Source organism: Branchiostoma lanceolatum, chromosome 11 (assembly GCF_035083965.1).
Source record: "Branchiostoma lanceolatum isolate klBraLanc5 chromosome 11, klBraLanc5.hap2, whole genome shotgun sequence".
Classification (NCBI taxonomy): Eukaryota; Metazoa; Chordata; class Leptocardii; order Amphioxiformes; family Branchiostomatidae; genus Branchiostoma; species Branchiostoma lanceolatum.
The window spans coordinates 1,433,268-1,452,877 of record NC_089732.1 but is presented as its reverse complement, the minus strand read 5'-3'; the positions used below and the strand labels follow the sequence as shown (position 1 = coordinate 1,452,877).

At 45.3% G+C, this 19,610-nt stretch overlaps 1 protein-coding gene across 1 annotated transcript in view; it reads left to right on the top strand.

Annotated features, from left to right (window-relative positions):
* The first annotated feature begins 3,766 nt into the window (after positions 1 to 3,766).
* Positions 3,767 to 19,610, top strand: part of LOC136444253 (vitellogenin-like) — a 31,418-nt gene continuing 15,574 nt past the window's right edge. Inside the window, exons 1-21 of the mRNA XM_066441768.1 lie at positions 3,767 to 3,900; positions 5,777 to 5,812; positions 6,428 to 6,558; positions 7,001 to 7,300; positions 7,923 to 8,174; positions 8,419 to 8,507; positions 9,284 to 9,452; positions 9,795 to 9,952; positions 10,518 to 10,665; positions 11,417 to 11,572; positions 12,648 to 12,851; positions 13,207 to 13,353; positions 13,554 to 13,748; positions 14,709 to 14,864; positions 15,425 to 15,584; positions 15,879 to 16,009; positions 16,416 to 16,598; positions 17,151 to 17,313; positions 17,872 to 17,966; positions 18,429 to 18,556; positions 19,322 to 19,427. Coding sequence (XP_066297865.1) covers positions 3,858 to 3,900; positions 5,777 to 5,812; positions 6,428 to 6,558; positions 7,001 to 7,300; positions 7,923 to 8,174; positions 8,419 to 8,507; positions 9,284 to 9,452; positions 9,795 to 9,952; positions 10,518 to 10,665; positions 11,417 to 11,572; positions 12,648 to 12,851; positions 13,207 to 13,353; positions 13,554 to 13,748; positions 14,709 to 14,864; positions 15,425 to 15,584; positions 15,879 to 16,009; positions 16,416 to 16,598; positions 17,151 to 17,313; positions 17,872 to 17,966; positions 18,429 to 18,556; positions 19,322 to 19,427 — 3,150 coding nt within the window. The 5' untranslated portion in view covers positions 3,767 to 3,857. The remainder of the gene's footprint in view (positions 3,901 to 5,776; positions 5,813 to 6,427; positions 6,559 to 7,000; positions 7,301 to 7,922; positions 8,175 to 8,418; positions 8,508 to 9,283; positions 9,453 to 9,794; positions 9,953 to 10,517; positions 10,666 to 11,416; positions 11,573 to 12,647; positions 12,852 to 13,206; positions 13,354 to 13,553; positions 13,749 to 14,708; positions 14,865 to 15,424; positions 15,585 to 15,878; positions 16,010 to 16,415; positions 16,599 to 17,150; positions 17,314 to 17,871; positions 17,967 to 18,428; positions 18,557 to 19,321; positions 19,428 to 19,610) is intronic.

The window sequence follows — 19,610 nt, the reverse complement described above, 5'->3', positions numbered from 1 at the left end:
AGAGAGAGTGAATGAATGAATGAATGAATTAAGAAAAAAGAAAGAAAAAAGAAAGAAAGAAGAAAAATATATAGAGCGTAATCAGGTTTAATCCCTCCAGATTGTGCCGTCTAGTCTTTTGCCTATTGTCCAGTCTGGATAACTTTATCTTAAAGTTAGAGGGAAAAGTAGACAGAGAGATAGAGAGATGTGATGATAGATGTTGACGTTAGAGAGGTAAATAGAGAAATGAAGAAAAGATGCTGAAGTTAGAGAAAAAGACGCACAGATATACACACGCATAGAAAAGAGAGATGCTAATGGTAAAGTCAGACACAGAGGCAGAGACAGAGGCAGAGAGAGAGAGAGAGAGACAGAGAGAGAGAGAGAGAGAGAGAGAGAGAAAGATGCTCTTCCATTTTCAACTCCTTTTGAGTAGTTTATGTATGACGATAGTCGAAGATGGATTCATGCTTGTCCAGTACCAACACTTGATTAAGTTGAAATTTCATAAGACGAAGACAAGCTTAGAGTCTTGTTTATAAACAGATTCCTGATGGAGAAAACATAGAAAAAGAAAACATGACTAGCTTCCAAGTACATGTTTCTTGACGAAAATTAAAAGACGTTGAAGCTTCAAAGCCCAGGTCCTTGTTAACAGAGACGACCCTCCCCCCCCCCCCCACACACACACACACACACACACACAATCACAAACATAAATTTATGGGAGATACTGGTGACCTGGCTAGGAAGGGCTGGGCATTGTCTATTAAGACCCTCGCTCACTGGACCGGTCGTGGTAACAGGCTGAATAAAAGTTCTAAACGGGAACTGTGGGGCTCCAGATGCCTTACTGTATTCTCCAAGCAGAGGTTTTGGTCGGGGGGTAGTAGTGGCCGGGGGGGTTTAACACCCGTTACGGGAGGCAATGTTAAAACCCCCGGCCACTACTACCCCCGACCAAAACCTCTGCTTGGAGAATAGCCTTACTGAGGGACGACTGCGGTGTGAAAGATCTCGGTTAAGCCCCCTCTCACTGGACCCGCGGCACGCTGGCGGCGTCGGTTCGGCCGATAGAATTGAAAAAGCACTCAACGAATTTCATCGACAAAAACGACCTTTTTAAAGCTTATGTGTTTTCTTGTCTTTTTGGTCATACTTGTACGTTTTGAATGATATTCCCGTTATAAAGTCAAGTCGTTATAAACACAAATCCAGTTCAGGACGCGGCGACGCCACCAGTGTGTCGCGGGGCCAGTGAGAGGGGGGCTTTAATGATTGACATGTGCGAAAAAGCAGAGAAACTCACCTGGAGACACTGGGGAAACTTCACGCGACAGATGATGCGTCAAGTCGCACAATAGTCAACAAAACTGCTATTGTGCCTAGTCCACGGACACCTATTCTAGCATAAATGTCAGGAATGTGCTGCTGCAGTACTATTGAATGTACTTTTGGGATCCACGTTCATCCAACGCTGATCATTTTTTCCCGTTGACACAAGTATCAAGATCCCTGTGTATAGTGAACACCTGTCTATCATAAACATATTCTTCAAGTCCCTCGCTGAGTGGTACGGTCACCATGGACAGGTTTGACTGTATTTTGAACTGATTGCCTTTATCTGATTGTACATGGCCTCCTATTGGTTGTCTTATTACCTGAAAAACACGAACTCAGCTTAGTTCAGACGGCCACCAACAGCCCCTGCTAGCGTTACCCCTACACACACTTGGAAATCATCCAAAACGCCCTAAAATAGAGCGAGTAACAGACTCACGCGTGGCACCTGTTATTATGTTTACACACAGCAGGGTTACTAGAGGTAAACATGCGTACGGTTTGATGCTATCAGTCATGTTTTCGGCAGCGCATGTGGGGTTTGTGGTTTTGTGGTGTATCTTAAAGCTATTAGTGGATGTTGACGATATTTGTTAGGTGGGCAGGTCTCGACAAAGAAAAGATCATTATTGATATAGGCCACCTAGTTTGCTGTTCAAGAGAATGAGGCGTGTAGGATGAAGGAGAATTCCACCGGAACATTATCCCCCCCCCTCTCTCCCTCACTGATCTCCAAATCTGTCTCAATCTCTCCCTCCCTCGCTAGGACAATTACGTGCACACCGCAAGTTATACACAGTTTAGATAAACAGGACCGCATTATGGGGGAATGTTACATAGCAGATCTCTTTTGTCGCTTTTCTCGGGGTGGCAGATACGACGATGTAACCGATGGCGCGCGAGGACCGAGTTTCAATAGAGAGGGTGCCCACACATTCACTGTGTTCCACTATTTAGAAAGGCAGTGGATATGCGGACTCCCTCTTTGTTGAAACTCGGCCCTCGCAAAAAGTTCTCTCTCTCTCTCTCTCTCTCTCTCTCTCTCTCTCTCTCTCTCTCTCTCTCTCTCTCTCTCTCTCTCTCTCTCTCTCTCTCTCTCTCCCCTCTCTCTCTCTCTCCCTCCCTCCCTCTCTCTCCGACATCTGACACACATTCGGTTAGACAGACAGATGGACGGGCAGACAGACAGGTAGGTAGAGTGACAAACACAATGGCATGATCTCCACAGCTGACACACAGACATACAGACTGACAGACAGACACAGACAGACAGACAGACAGACAGACAGGCAAACAGAAAGACCGACAGGCAGATAGACGGAGGTTGTCTTCCTTTAGGTTACAACCAGTCAGAGAATCGTCAACTGCACACAAACAAACCGTCCTTCCTGACGCAGTAAAGTTGTAGAGCTACATCTCACTAGAAATTGTGACAAAAAGAGGCAGGCAGAAGGTCAAGTGTAAAACACCTCAGTGCTGTACAACCTCACCGTGTTAGGTGGGATGGGCAGCTAATTTAGCAGCTGAGCTAGTCATTGGAACCGTACATGAGAATAAGTAGGACAGAGGAATGTTTTTCTGGGGGGAAGTTGTTTGTTACGAGGCACAGCTGGACTAGAACCACGTCCAAAAATGGCGTCCAGGCGAAATGGACTGAATACTTTACCAGAGGAGCTAGTCGGCCATTGCAACCCGTGTAATTTTCCAACAACCCTACAGGCTTGTTAAGACTATCTCTGCAGGCCACAAATGAACAAAAATATCAATCTCATGCCCAGGGTACCAAAATAGTCACCCTATAACATCCCAACATACGATAGAAATCCCGTATAGGTGTTTATGTGTATGATGATACTGAATATTAGTTTAAGGGGAATGTGATGCCCATATCACCATCTTGTCTGTCTGTTCCGTGGTCTCATAGCAGATATACGAATTGCAACGGTGTTTTTTTTCCAGCAAAGCTTTGTATACACGCGCCATCACTGCACGAAATGGCCTCGTATCCCGGCGTATACGTACAGGGATTCCTCCGGAAATATTCCATATCCCGGTGCGGATTTAGCGTATCCGTTAGTTGCATGTCATATGGTTGCCGGAACGTAACGTTGCGTTACGATCTTCCCTCCCTACATCTGCTTGGAGATTTACTGGCCTGACTTGAACATGGCCTGACCTTTCGCCCAGATTGATTCGTGTGTTTGCTTGGACTACGACATCTAATGTTACAATCAAGCTGACATCAGCTGTTCGAAAAGCAAGACTCGACAAAATAACAGCAGACCAAGTCCTCAACAATGCGTTATTTTTCACCGAACGTGGCGAAGAATCTCCTAGTGCGCAGCATCAAGTAAGCACAAAACCGCACACCCCTTCCAAAACCAACACGGCCACGAGCAAAGTCCGCGGAACCTTTGGAAAGTAAACAAGCTCTACTCCGCGTATCTGTCGGTATAAAAGGCCCGTCCGCAATCACAGCCGCTTCATTCAGTCCACCAACTCACCACTGACGGGACTCTGAGGCAACGTGCAACATGAACAAGTCACTCCTCCTCCTGCTGGGGGTCTGCTTAACGCGTGAGTACGGCTTTCATATCTGCAACAGATCGGTTGGAAATGGTCTGAAGAATCTGTCTTTCTTTGTCGTTTTGGGTTTTAATTTGGTCTACAACAGACTGGTGCAATGGCCCAGTGGGTAGAGTGTTCGCCTTGCATACGGTAGGGCGTGGGTTTGATCCTCGGCCGGGTCATACCAATACTTTAAAAATGGTACATACCGCTTTCTCTGGTTAGCACTCAGCATTTGGGAACGAGTATGGTAGATAAACACACACCACTACCAGTGGACTAGCCCCCTGCTGTAGTGATTGCACAAAGCTGTGTGGCCCAAGGGCGACTGAAGCGGAGATGGGCGCCGACCTATGCACCGTTTGGTGCGGGAGGACTTTAACTTTAACTTTGATATGATAGTGCGCTGTCATACTTCTAAACAAGTGAGTCAAGTTATGCTTTTGTCGTAGCTCTGTGTGTTTCTTACTTTGCGAGAAAGGGGTGAAGTCTATCATCTCTGATTGTCTTGTTTTGTTCGAACGGAGATTCTACTTTCGTACATGCATAAAGCTTTACAACAAACTTAGACGGAAACATGAGGAGATCAGGGCAATAGCAGCATCGGTCCGGTACTTTTCTGATACATTGGTGACAACTTTGTAGTTTTTGCAATTATCATTCGCAGTTCTACCACCTAGACCCGACAAACGAGTAAGGTGACAGAAACGGCTCTTAAGACGATTAATGAGTTATGCGTATCCAAAGCGATGACTTAATACTGGACCTGCATTGAATGTTCTCAAGACAGGTGCTGGCTTCTAACTCTATTCGCTTTTACGGATAGCACGGTCTTTAGCTACCATTTCTGTATTTTCTAATATGAGCCCAGCGTCATCTTTTATTTGATGCTTCCAGCTATTTTGTTTGTCTTTTTTTTGTGTGGGTGCAATAGATCTAGAGTTCTAGACAGCTTAGTGCTACGATTTGTAAGATAGTGTCATGATTCATGCTGGGCCCTTTCAACTCTTACAGCACGATGTTTCTTGCTCTTTGGTTTTCTGATCAGTTATTCTAGTGAAGGGTTTGCTACACTGTCAGCGTACTTGAAATGTTGCTACATTCCGTGCTTTCTCGAACGTTTTCATTTAAAATCAATTTCGGAAGTTCATCATCCGACCCCATTCTTCCGACTGGTTACTTAATTTTGTGCAGTTGATCCACACTTGTATTTCTAAGATTTGTAAGATATATTTATCCTTCATGACTTATTCGTATAAAATTTCGCTCGCCGTGACGTAACGAAAGCTGCACGAAAACAAGTTACTTAATCAAGGCCAACGTAAGCACACGTTATAAAACTCGTTGCCTGAAGCTGAACACAAGCCAAGGAATACACAGAATGTTGACTTTAACTGTTATAAAAGTAAACGGTTGATTGCGTTACACGAGCAGCACGTGTCCCTCAAACTAGGAGATGGCCTCGACAAGGACGCGCGTTGCAAGTCTTATGCAAGAACACAATTGCATCTGAATCTACCTTGTACAACTAACAACGTACATTTCATGTAATTGTGAATTTTAGTCTGGAATCCACTCCTGATTTTCCTCGAAGTTAACATTCAGTTTGTACTTCTGAATATTTCACCAGTGGGCTGAGGGGGTTTGGACTTGCGCTTCGAAAACCAATTTTGCAAAATTCTATTGTTTGTATTTTTGCATCAATTTATCATAGACCTCTAGAAGCGGAATTGATTAACAGTTACACTCATGTATGCATTATAGCGCTTTCATACAATTAATTGCAAGTAAAGGTAATATTTGATCATCGTGAAAATCACTACGTCACATGTAAGGTACTTTGAGTCTTGGAAATATAAAGTGATATGTCTTCCTTTCTCCACAGAGGCGACCCTCAGATCAGAAGACCTTGCTGACAAGGGTAAGCATTTCTACTGTTCTTTGAAGAACTATTTGCTACAGACATCCGGTATTCACAGGATATATAGTGACTTTGTTTGTTGGTTAGTTTGTCTTGAAATAACCGATAAACCCCATTTAGGTGTAACACACCAGTTATGTACAGTAGGTATAAGCTGCGTTAGACCAGACTGTAAGGTTTGATCCACTCACATCAGGATGGACCCCTACTGTTTGCGATAAGTGTGGTGGGTTCTTTAACGTACTCAAGGTGTGGTTCTCCTTAAACACGAGGCCCCCGGCTTTACTTCCCATCCTAGAGGACGCCCCTAACCAAAGCTAGGTACTCATTTCCCTCGAGTCGAGTGAGGAACTGAGTCCATATGTCTTCTTAATGCGTGAATAGTTTCATCAGGTTGGCAAATCACTGAATAAAAATACTCTTTTTACACCACAAAGTGACTGGGAACGCATCTATGAGCAGCGACACCTGTGCTGCAGTGCAATGTGAACCGGTCAGAATTACCTTGAAGAAGGTGACAGATGGTCACCGAAATGTCGGTTGAATAAATCACTTGGTTGTGTAAATAGAATCTTTTTATTCAACGTCTTCTTAATGTTGCAATCTCCTCCCCAGTGTTTGGTCCGGGTCGGGAATACGTGTACAAGTACGAGGGCGAGGTCAAGTCCGGCATCCCCAAGTCCTCCGACCGCTTCTCGGGCCTCAAGTTCGAGTGCGAGGCTCGGCTGCAGTTCAAAACTGACAAGGTAAAACGTCACGCAACAAAAACATGTCTAAACACAGAGACACGCAGGATATCGTTTCGTATCACCCATTTATCCATTAATTAATTAATTAATTAATCCACTCATCTATTCATCCTTTCATTAATTTACTCATTTACTCACCTATCCCTCCACCGATCAATCCATTTATTCATTCATTCATCCTGACATCCATCCATCCATTTATTCATTCATTTATTCATCAACCCACCCATCTATTCCCTTATTTGTTCACCTATTTACTCATTGTCATTGTCATTAATTCACTCACTCACTCACTCACTCACTCACTCACTCACTCATTCGTTCGTCCATCCATCCATCCATCTATGTATTTGTAAGTTTATTCCTCTCTTCATTCATTCATTCATTCATTCATTCATTCATCATTCATTCATCATTCATTCATTCATTCTGACTCCAGGAAGTCCTGATGCGTCTTGAGAAGATCCAGCTGAAGTCTCTTCGCGGCGAGCTGGAGTCTCCCGAGGAGAGGAGTCTCAAGAAGATGACTAAGACGACTTCCAAGGAGATCGTCCACGAGCAGAAGCACCAAGACGCCTTCCGCCAGGACCACTTCTCCTCATCCTCCTTCGAGAGTGGCAGCAAGTCCCTCAAGACGTCTTCTTCCTCTCAGGAGAGCAGGGAGACGCCGAGCCAGGAGAAATGGGAACAGAAGGGAAAGTGGGCCCAAGAGGAGACCCCCAGGCAAGAGACGGAACAGGTACGACTTTTTAAGAACTCGTATAAGGTAGAGTAGGCATGTCCCTGTGGTGAAGTGGTCTGCACTGCTGCAGTGAAGGGTGCCGCCCTATACACCTTATGGTGTGTGAGGACTTTAACTAATAAAGTAGAGTGGATTCATTCCTCAAGTTAACCGCCATCTTTCACAGCGCGGAGGCATCCCTCAGTATCAAAGACATCTGGGGCCGCATAGTTCCCGTTTAGAACTTTTATCTAGTCATGACCGGTTTCGCCGAGCGGCGACAGCGTCTGTTCTCAAGATGTGGCGTGAGTGTGTACGGTTGACTTGAGGTTGTCCACTGCTATTCAGTTGCCTACTTCTTGTCCTGGTCACATCCGTCGATCGTAAACTGCCATTTTTTCATTAGAATAGTCGTGTATGTGTCGTTTAAGTCGTGCAAAATCCAGATTTCTCGTGACCAAAAATGCTGTCTTTGATCCTTTTGATTGGTTGGTTCTATCAAAGTCTGCGTGAAAACAAAGTCTGGGACATCAAAGTCGTACCGAGACCTACGGCGACTGTGACCGCGCTGTAACTAGTACTATACAAACTTCGGGCACTTATTTGTAATTAAAATCACCTGATATCATCATTCTCACAGAGGACGTCCTCGGAGGAAGCTGGCCGCTCCAGCAGCCGACAGTCCAGAGAGTCCAGCCAGCGGAGCTCGCAGTCCGCCTCCCGGGAGGTGAGTGAGGAGGTGCCCGAGCAGCAGCTGGCGGAGCTGCGGCGGCAGCTGGAGAAGCCCGTCCGCGTCACGTACGACCAGGGCAGGGTGCTGAGCATCATTGCCGAGAAGGACGAGCCACAGTGGTCCATCAACATCAAGCGTGGTGCCCTGAACCTGTTCCAGGTGGGTACAACACTGCCTAATTTCATCGTGTGTTTCTTTGTTTGAATAAAATAAGCCCCCACCCCTACATTATATATTTCATATAGTTCCTTGAGCCTGTGGCAGCCGCTCAAAGAGAAATAGTGAATGATCTCGAAATATCTCCAACAGAGAATGCGTTTCAGGGTACTGAGTACTGTTATTCTTTAAGCCTTTAATTCTTTAAACAATGTCCGATCAAACACCGTATTTTCCGTCCCTGCAGTGCACCCGTAACCCCAAGAAGGCCGATATGATGGACGCGGACGCCAGGGAGGAGACATCCAACGTGCCGTTCGACAAGTCTCCCGAGAGGTTCGCTGGTCTTTTGCTTATCATCTCCATGAAAAATGGAGATATAGTTTTGGGTGTGTCTGTGTGTCTGTTTGTCTGTCTGCCTGTATGTGTTTCCGCACTACTGTAGTCAGCATAACTCAAGAACCTCTTGATGGATTACGATGATATTTGGTATGTGGGCAGGTGTTGTGAAGCCAAAATTCAGGGTTGATTTTGGGCCACCTGGTATGTGACTTTGGTACTGCAGCAGAAATTCCATTTTTGTATCTCTTGACCTGGACGTGCTATGGTCTTGATTGTTTGGTAGCAGATAGCTTGTGGTGTAATTAAGACGTGTGGTGTGGGTTTGGGCCCCGTAGCAGCTTGCTCTGGAACTGTAGGGGCGTTATTGTGAAAATCTTCTAAGGAGAATAACTGAACAAAGGAACGACGGATTTCCATGATATTTATTTGTTTGTTTGTAGTCTATCGTCATTTCTAAATCACCAGGAGTATGTATGATAGGTCTGTGACATTCTTTTATGTAGCTCAAACGATTACTTTAACAAGATGAACGTGAACTTCTGTTCGTATGAAGGTTCATCAGTGACCAACAAGATTTCGACAAGTTCTATTGGAAAGGCGTAAAGCCGTAGCCCACTGTTAATTCTACTTGTCTAAAATCCCCCTTGTACAATGAACCTGTGGATACAGTACACAGCGCCTGTCTTCTCTGTCACTACCAGTGGAAGATCAGCTCTTCAGTGAGCTACACTGGATCAACATGAGTTTGATTTTCACTTCTATTCCTGCAGGTTGTTCCGCATCATAGAGGAGGGCGTTGCCGGCGAGTGCGAGACTCAGTACGACATTCGCAGGGCGAACGGCGTGGAGCTCATCACCAAGGCCCAGAACTTCCAGGGCGCCAAGTGCAGAAGTAGACCCTCCATCACTCACTCCCTCTTCAGCGGGAAGATTATGGAGGTGAGGAAGCAGACGTCTTTAAGGCAGCTCTGCATTCCTTATCTGTTTTAAGAGCTCTCGAAACGGTCTTTCTGTGATCTATGATGGTCTCCAAAGTCTTATAACGACCTCTCAGTGATCTAATCCCTCTTACATTAAGACGCTTTTTTACTCCTTAACTCTGACGCAGGCCCCGAGGTAACGACTGGCGATATCAATATGTCCCTTTTACATTAAGACGTTTTTTTCTTACTACTTAACTCTGACACAGGCCGATATTGTTCAGCACATGATAACGACTGGCGATATCACTATGTCCCTTTTACATTAAGACGTTTTTCTTACTCCTTAACTCTGACACAGGCCGATATTGTTCAGCACATGATAACGACTGGAGAGATCACCATGCGGCTCGTGACCGACGCTAGCGGGAAGTTCCTGGTCCAGCGCGCAGAGTCACGTGGTACCCACTCCGTCCTGGCGTACAAGGAGGGCAACGGGGAGATGGAAACCTTCGTCAAGTAAGACACGTCTTTTTCTTCTTACTTTGCTTCTTGACAGACAATGATGACGTGGCACTGCACTCAAGTTTTTCATAACTTGTTCTAAGAGTGCCCCGTGCAGAAAACAGTGTACCCATTTGTACACTTGGGTGGGGCGAGGAAAGTCGTGTAAAGTGCCTTTCTCAAGGGCACAACATCGGTGGCGTCAGGGGGATTAAAACATGTCTTTGATTTATTCAGATTTACCACATTTACGGAAGGATTGACATGACAGGTGACTGTCACCTTTTCAAGATACATCAACCCGGCCCAGACTGTAAGGTTTAATCTACTCACACCGGGAAGACACCAGCTCTTTTTCATACGTGTAGCGGGTTTCTTAACGTGCTCGACGTGTGACTCAAACACGGGACCTCTATTTTACGTCCTATCCGACACTTGGCGCGTCTTATGCCATGGTCATGCTATTACCAAACCGGGTCCCATCAGAAATGTATGATATATAGGACAAAAAACAAAAAAACACACGTAAAAATCTAAATCTTGAGCTTGACCTTTATGTCCCTGCAATGTTCTCCCACAGGCAGACCCTGGAGCTGATCGAGGCCAAGACGACGATTTCCGAACCGAAGATTCCCGAACCGACCCAGCCCGAGAATAAGGGCAGTCTGGTTTTCGTCTTCGCGCCAGAAATAAGGAGCCAGAAGAGCCAGGAGGAGACCAAGGAGAAGGTGGGGGTGTTCTTAAGAATTGTCTCAAACCTGACAGCTACCACTCAAGTAGCTTCATCAAGCTTCTTAGATAACCAAAGCCACCAGGGAGAAGGCAGGGGTGCTCTTAAGAATTGTCTGAAAAGATTACCGCTCCAAAGCCTTTGTAAGAGCATGGCCAAGTAGTCTGGAAGAGGAAGGAAGAATTGTCTTTGAAACTTCTAACTGGGTTTAAGCCCTTTAACTAAATAATGACTGCAAAGTGAAAAAAAATTACACGCTTATTGGGTACACAAAGTAAAGTACTTACCATCAAGCTTCCGACCAGTCCCCTGGTTCTTCTCACGTCGATTTGACCCGAAGCCTACGTCACTTGACCTGACTGAAAGTTTGACAACAGCAACATTTCATAAAGGCACGAAAATTTATTTACACTTTGTGACCTAATGTTGTAATATTCAAGTCTACTTTGTCTGCAGGACAGACGGTGTCTTAGATAGATCACAACTTAAGAAATGAATCTTAGATACGTCGATGAAGGTTTGAAGGTAGTCCGGGTAATAAGATATGCTATAAGCAGTCACTCAAGCAACTGGAGAGGTTTGGAAACGGTCAGACGTTTCAAGTTGCATCCCCTACTTTTCGTTAGTGACACTGGGAGAAAATTGCTTGAGTAACTATTTATGGCGTGTGTCTTAGATAGAGCAGAACTTCAGACAGTAATCTAGATCACAACCTCAGAAATGAATCTTGAGCCCCTGTTCTGTCCCAGGCCACGCAGCTGTGCGAGGAGATCTCCCGGGGTCTGAGGGAGACCGTGGCCGAGGAGACGCCCAAGCGGTTCCTGGAGCTCGTCGGCGAGCTGCAAAAGATGAGCAAGGAGCAGCTGAAGCAGTTCTGCGCGGAGAAGATCCCCAAGACCAAGGCGGTAAGACCATGTAATATCAGAAACAAGGAGTTACAAGATTATTCCACAAACAGTGACTTAAGAAGGTAGCGAAATACGCACCTCCAAATTTTCGGCGTCTTCTGTACGTCTTATTCACGGAGTGACCTAGTCTCGCGAGAACACGAGACTAGGCCGAGACTTGTGAAGATCGTCCTGCCGGGGAGACGACGTACAGAAGACGTCGAAAATTTGGAGGCGCGTATCTCGCTACCTTTTTTAAGTCACTGAGGAATATTCTTGTAACTGTTATTATACGTGACTGATGAACCTCTTCAACAGAAACAAGGAGTATACAAGTTCTTTATCGTTTTGAAAATAACTTTGCCTTTCTATATCTGCTCGGAAATCCTAGAGTTATGGTACCTTTCTATGTCTGTTCGGAGCTCCTAGAGTTATGGTACCTTTCTATTTCTGTTCGGAGCTCCTAGAGTTATGGTACCTTTCTATTTCTGTTCGGAGCTCCTAGAGTTATGGTACCTTTCTATTTCTGTTCGGAGCTCCTAGAGTTATGGTACCTTTCTATTTCTGCTCGGAGCTCCAAGAGTTATGGTGTCCACAGAGTTTGCGTGGGCATATTACAGAAACTCTTGTGGAATTTCTGGCAATCGAACGTATAATATACACTATGAGATTCGTTCCTAAATCTTTTTAAAAAATGACAGAAACAGATAAACTAATCCCAAAAGCTGTTGGGCACTGCCACAGAAGTCAAGTTAGATGTACTGAATGAATGAAGACCTTTATTCTAAACATATGGGCTAAGTACAGGTTGTAACAAAAGAACAGTAAACATGTACAGTTACATAAATAAATACATTGTCAAACTACTATTGAATAGGTCTGAAAAGTCTGTTCCTAAATCTTTAAGAAAATGACAGAAACAGATAAATTAATTGCAAAAGCTGTCGGGCACTGCCACAGTAGTCAAGTTAGATGTTGGGCAGTGCCACAGTAGTCAAGTTAGATGTTGGGCAGTGCCACAGTAGTCAAGTTAGATGTCTGAAAAGCCTGTAAAGATAGCACTGAGTGATTTGTACATGTTTGTCTCCACCAGTCCTCCAAGGAGCAGAAGGCGGAGTCTGAGACCCGCAAACTGATCATCGACGCCGTCTCCATGGCGGGTACCGAGGAGGCTCTGGAGGCGGTTTGGGAGCTGCTGCAGGAGAATAAGATATCGGAGGGAGATGCCCAGTCGGTGATAGCTGGCCTCTCTTTGTCCATCAAACGCTGCACTGCCGCCGGCGTCAACATCATGCTGGTAAGTACATCTGCACGTTCGTCTCTCTGTATCATCCCGTATTAAAGACATACGATGTCACAAAATTGGATAGTTGCTGTTTAGTGGGAGACAAAGGCTCGATTGAAACAGCAAATCGACTCTTTTAGTGAGAAATTCAATAAACAAGTAGACTAGAACACAACTTTCCTCACTCCACCCAGGTGTCAAAAGGGTGCCTAACTTCGGTTGAGGAGGTAAAAGGCGGTTGAAGGAGAAAAACCGAAAAGTGTCTCTTTTAGGGAGGAATTCAACAACAACAAAAAACCAAGTAGATTAGAACGTGAAAATGACTTTACAAATAAAGAGCCATCGTTCATGAGTCTTTTATCTCCAGGAAATTGCCAAGTCTAAGCAGGCCCTGCAGTACCCGGAACTCCGCAAGGTGGCGTGGTTGGCGGTCGGCACCATGGTGCACAAACTCACCCAGGCCCAGCCTAAGGAGACAACAGAGATCATCCAGCTCAAGAGCGAGTACGCCAAGGTACGTCATAGCACTGTCTATAGAGTCATTTTGATGAATGTACGCGTTAAATCCGTAAACAAAGAATATGACTACGGGGGAAATGTGCTCGTTCAGAATTGCGGATGTAGATATGTAGACTAAAACCAACCTTTTCTGTATGCTGTCACTTCCAGAAGATACGATCAAAGAGATAACGTTCTTTTTCTTTTTTTCCTCAGCAACTTCTTCACGGCATCCAGCCGGAGAAGACAGACGAGGAGAAGATGATGTGTATTAAGGCCCTCGGTAACGCCGGTCTTGAAGACTCCGTCGACCGTCTTGCAGAGATCATCAACTCCAAGACGACTCCCACGGAGATCAGGCTCCAGGCCATCTACGCTCTGCGCAGAATCGTTCAGAAGCTGCCACACAAGGTGCGTAGTCTAGCGGTGCCCAAGAGATGTACAAGATGACTAATAAACTTGTGGACGTACCGACTGATAAGTATCTAATGCCAGCTCAGAGGAGGACTAGAAATGGTCATGCTTTTAAGTACCAGAGTTATCAGCCAGGGATTGATGTGTTCGAAAATTCGTATATTTCCCGAGAACCATAGTAGAATGGAACTCGTTGCCATCAAGTACTGTAGGAACATCTTCACTAAGTACCTTTAAAGAACGGTTGCAGTCAGATATGCAAAGACTAGGTGTAACAGACCGTTTGGTGTAATATGACTAGCTGCTGACGCGCCGCATGCCTGCGAATATGGTGTGTTACGCCTAATGGCGGTTATACCGGCTATACAGGTTCAGATTCAGATTGGAGACGTACAGATCAATCAACTATGAATACACGGATATATGAAAAAGTAACTGATATTATGAGCAAGCCACCAAAGGCTGGGAATGGGCAAACGTTTTGCAACGGTCCATTGAAACATGTAGCAGGTTTAACATTATCAGCAACTGTATCTCAAGTCTACCTCATGTGTATAGAACAAAACACATAGAAAGACAGTGATTCATTCTATGAAATATGCCCCCAAGTGTCGATTGAATTGCTGATGATGCCCAAGAGACTAGTCTAGCAGTGATCCGGTTGTTCTTTGTTATTCCATCTTTAGGGCGCATGTGCGCATGTGTTGCGTATTGACATTTTTTATTTATTTAGGTAAAGTCTGCGGGGAAGAGGTTGTTTTCTACTTCAACGCACCTTTGTATAGGCTGGATATCCAACCAAGGAAATTCCTTTTTCGGCCGCAAATTTTACGTAAACCAAATATGTGTCATTGATGATGATTCCCAAGTGACTAAAAAGAGGGTGCGCTGTTATATATATATAGTGTTTTGCAGTGATGACTGAAATAAGAAGACATGTTGATTTTGCTTCTTCAGACACGCAACATCCTGTACCCAGTCTTTAAGAACCCAGCGAACCCGGCTGAGGAGCGTATCGCCGCCTTCGTCGCCATGATGGACGCAGGGTCCGAGCTGCCGGTTTCCTTCCTGGAACTGATCGCCCAGTCCACCCAGAGGGAGACCTCCAACCAGGTCGGTTGTTTGTTTGTTTGTATGTTTGTTTGTTCCCTTGAATATGCTGCAACAGTTTGGGATCCATACACAAAGAAGGATAGAGATAAACTGGAGAGGGTGCAGAACCAAGCTGCCAGATTCTGCACGAACAACTATGACAGGGGTGCTAGTGTAACAAAAATGAAAGGAGATCTGCAATTGATGTCACTTGAGGACAGGAGAACAATGTCCAGACTTTGCATGATGTACAAGATGACTAATAAACTTGTGGACGTACCGACTGATAAGTATCTAATGCCAGCTCAGAAGAGGACTAGAAATAGTCATGCTTTTAAGTACCAGAGTTATCAGCCAAGGATTGGTGTGTTCAAAAATTCGTATTTCCCGAGAACCATAGTAGAATGGAACTCGTTGTCATCAAGTACTGTAGGAGCTTCCTCACTAAGTAGTCACTGGAACTAGTCACACAGTGTACACAGGTGTAGACTTGGTGGTAATGGAATATTCTTCTTCAGCATAATAAAAAAAAGAATGCTAGCGGGAGAGTAGACATTGAATTCTCACTTCTTTCCCACCAGGTTGGCAACTTCGTGTACACGACCCTGAAGAGCTGTGCGGAGAGCAGGATGCCCCGGGACAGGATCGTGCGCCACGCATGCATCAGGGCGATGAGACACTGCAGACCCTTCAACCTCGGCATCCAGTACTCCCAGACCTCAGACTGGCAGGCTATGAGCGGTGAGTCACCGTCCGTTCCTCATCATTCATTTGTATTCATTCATTCATTCCAAAAGTTACAAGCCATCTACTTATTCATGTATACATTTACAGACACACAGACACAGACACAGACACACAGAGACATACGTTGATTTACTCACTTACTTTCATTTTCTTTCTTTCATCCATTCATTCATTCATTCATTCATTCATTCACTCATTGATTAGTTCATCCACTCACGTTTCCATCCATCCATCCAGTAATCGTTTGTTCTTTCGTTTACTCCCTCCTGTGGCCCTTCCCTCCTGCAGAGGAGATGAAGCTCGGGGCCTCCCTGAAGATCCAGACCATCAGCGACAAGAGGTCGGTCCTGCCGCGCGCCGTCACGGCCAAGATCAACCTTCAGGCCCTCAGCTACAGCGTCAACTTCCTGGAGTTTGGGGTTTGTTTGTTTTCGCCTAACCTGTAAACCGTCTTCGGATGTAACGCACCAGTTTCGTACAATAAGTACGAGATGTGTGAGACCACACTGTAAGGTTTGATCCACTCACACCGGAACGGACTTCTACTCTCTTCTACCAGTGTTGTGGGACCTGTAACGTGCTCGAGGTATAATTCAATTCTCCTTAAACAGGGGATCTACGCTTTACGTCCCGTTCAGACTCGCGGACACTCCAAGTCTGAATTGCACAAAATCTAGATAAGCACTTCTGCTAATCCACTTATCCATTATCAAATAGATTTACAAATAAATTAAAATCTATGAAAGACATTAATCAAAAATATTCAAGTTCATTAACAATCACGTCATTATTAAGTCAATATATTGACCACCTTGTCACCATCAGGTGCGAGCTGCCGGCATGCAGACCATGGTCGACGCCCTGTACAAGCAGTACGAGCACCAGACGTCCGCCATGTCTCAGCTGAAGAAGAAGAGCCAGGAGACCAGCAGGGAGTACCGGGACTCCTCAAGCACCGAGAGGCAGAGGACCTTCAGGAACATCGAAGCCGAGAAGATCCAGAGCAAGGTAAGGAGTGTCTCTGGGCACTTTAATCATCATTGGCCGTGTGCAACAATACGGATTGAACAATGGATACGTTTTCAATGAATACGTGACTTAGATATTTTCAATGAGTACGTTACTTAGATATTTCCTTCTAAATTGGCAAGTCTAAAACCTTTCTTTAGGTGTGTGAAGCAATTTGACTTCTGAATCTTCTGGAATTTGGAACGAATGTGTTTGCATATTTAGGGATACATATTGCCTGACAGGCCCTGCATTTACATCAAGTCAAAAGTGCATCTGCACTGGTACAAAGTTTCACTTGCTGATGTACAGATTGCACCCAAACAATCCTAGCGTATTTATTGTCCACCTGATTGGATAGAATTAATTTTCCTTGACAAGATCTTCGACAAGGGATGGGGATCGCCAGAACTGACTTGAGGGTCTACGCCGAGAGTAGACAAACCTGGCGAGAGAGAGACAAACCTGGCGAGAGAGATGCATCAGGCTCCGATGCTCTCGAATGATTGATTGATTGATTGACATGTCTGACCTTGTCTTTTGAAACGTTAGCTGAACATCAAGACTAGGACTCCGGAAGACCCTAAGGGCCAGATCTACGTCAAGGCGAACGGCAATGAGATATACTTTCACCAGTTCAGGAGCGACATGCTGAAGAAGCTTGTCCGCGAGGACAAGCTCTCCTTCCCCGAGATTGAGAAGCAGCTGCAGCAGGGTGTGTATATGGGGAAATATATAGAGATAATTAAATTGGATACAAAACCATGTCAATGCATCAGTCATACTTGCACCTAGAATTATCATATAAGGTACTTCTGTTAATTGTCCTATTGTTATTAATACATTGTTGCTAATTGCAAAACTTTATTTATTTAAAAACCGACATGTAAAATTAGCTACGTTAGATGGATATATTGCCTATGTAAAGCATTACCACAAAGTGGAATATATAACTGCTTATAATTCTGGAAAAATTGATAAACACCTGTTTAAGTGGGGATCTTTATGCAATAAGTTGTTAGTATAATCTAGTGTTAGCAAATGTCTCCTGGTTTTTGCGTTTCTATTATGTATACATGTATTCGTCTATCATTGGAAAATCTTAATAAAGATTATTTCAAAAAATATATATTTTATTCAGATGTCAGGAAGAAGCGGTGTAGATTTGGTCCACCTAGGAACTTGATCTGGAGTTTCATGTTACATGTACTGGCCGTTAGCCTACGGGTAAGAACTTGCACTAAACTTTCTCACCATATCCACGCGTTAACAGGTGCCCAGACGAGCAGGACGAAGGCCTCTATGTTGGTGGATGTGTCCGAGATCGTCGCGACTTTCCTCGGTCTGCCAATGAAGGCGGAACTCAAGGTAATGACTTTACCTGTCTTTGTCGACGTGTTTGTGTCCATGTATGTGAACTACTAAGGCTAGGAAGCTAATGGTATTAAATTAGATCTATCTGCCACCCCAAAAACTCATGACCTCAGCAATGTTCAGACCATGATAAACGAAATGTTCTGCTGCCGTATTACATAAAGCCGCTAGGTGGCCCATAATCGAAAGTCCCGAACAGCATGCAGATCCATCCACAGCTATACATGACTTTCCTCACTCCAACCAGGTATAAGAATGGGAACCTGACTTCGGTTGGGGAGGTAAAGGGCAGTGGAAGAACAGTTATGGGCCCCGCCTTTCAGTACCCTGCCCTGGACACAGTATATAACAACCCTCAGGACCGACTTTACCTTTTAAGGTACAGATGCGCGAGAACTGTACAAACATATAGTCTATCTCCGAAGTCTTGACTACCCGTCTGTGTTCCCCACCTAGGCCCTGGCGGTGACCCGGTCTGACATCGCCGGGAAGATGATCGTTTCCCCGAGTTTGTACCGCAAGGAAAGCTCCGGTGAAGAGAAGAGCATCAGCAACATAGAAGCCGAGCTGACCAGCACCCACAGGTACATGTGTTTCTCAATCCCTCCCTCCCTTCCTTACTCCCTCCCTCCCTCTCTCTGTGACTTCCTCCCTCCCTGACTCCCTCTGACACTCTCGCTCCCTCCCTCCCTCCGTTACTCCCTCCCCCACTCCCTCCCCCTGGCTCCCTCCCTCCCTCCCTCCCTCCCTCCCTCCCTCCCTCCCTCCCTCCCTCCCTCCCTCCCTCCCTCCCTCCCTCCCTCCCTCCCTCCCTCCCTCCCTCCCTCCCTCCCTCCCTCCCTCCCTCCCTCCCTCCCTCCCTCTCTCCCTCCCTCGCCCTGAATCTCACTGACTCTCTCCTTGCCTCCCCCTCTACACACCTGGAACGTTTTAAAACATCGTTTGCTTTGAAATTCGTTGAACGATGTGTCTGACGAAAAGCGAGACAAAGTTAACATTAGCATGATTTTCACTATATTGCTCAAGTCTTCTCATGTCCTCTTGCAATGGCTCGCACTTGGGTGAGGATTACAAGCATTTGTCTATTTGTTTGTGGGGTCGTGTGGCGTAATGCAGGATTTCCGACTCAGAACCAAGGGGTTCCGGGTTCGAATCTCCTGCTGCCACCGATCTTGTGCCTTTGGGAAAAAGGGCACTTAACACAATTTTCCCCACTCCACCCAAGTGTAAAAATCGGGTACATTATGTGTGGGGGTCACAACATCAGCAATAGCTGCCTGTGTCCCACGTGTATTGCACTGTTGCAATTCCAATAAATCCAAATCTATTTGTTTGTTTATCATTTCCAGCGCTCATGTGCAGATCATCGCTAAGATGACTGTTGATTGCCGCGTCATCAAGGCCGGTGTTGGCCTGGACGCCTCCGTGAAGGGCCTCTTGCCCATCTCAGGCAAGGTCGGTCCTGTTCTCTAGCTTTTACTTCATTTAGCGTGTTGCTACAGTACCACTTCCAAATGGACATGCGACCGACGTTGTGCCCTTGGGAAAGGCACTCAACACAAATTTCCTCACTTCACTCTGTGTTTGAAATTGTTAAATGTCATAGTTTGAACGCGTATGTTCTGGATTTTCATATGT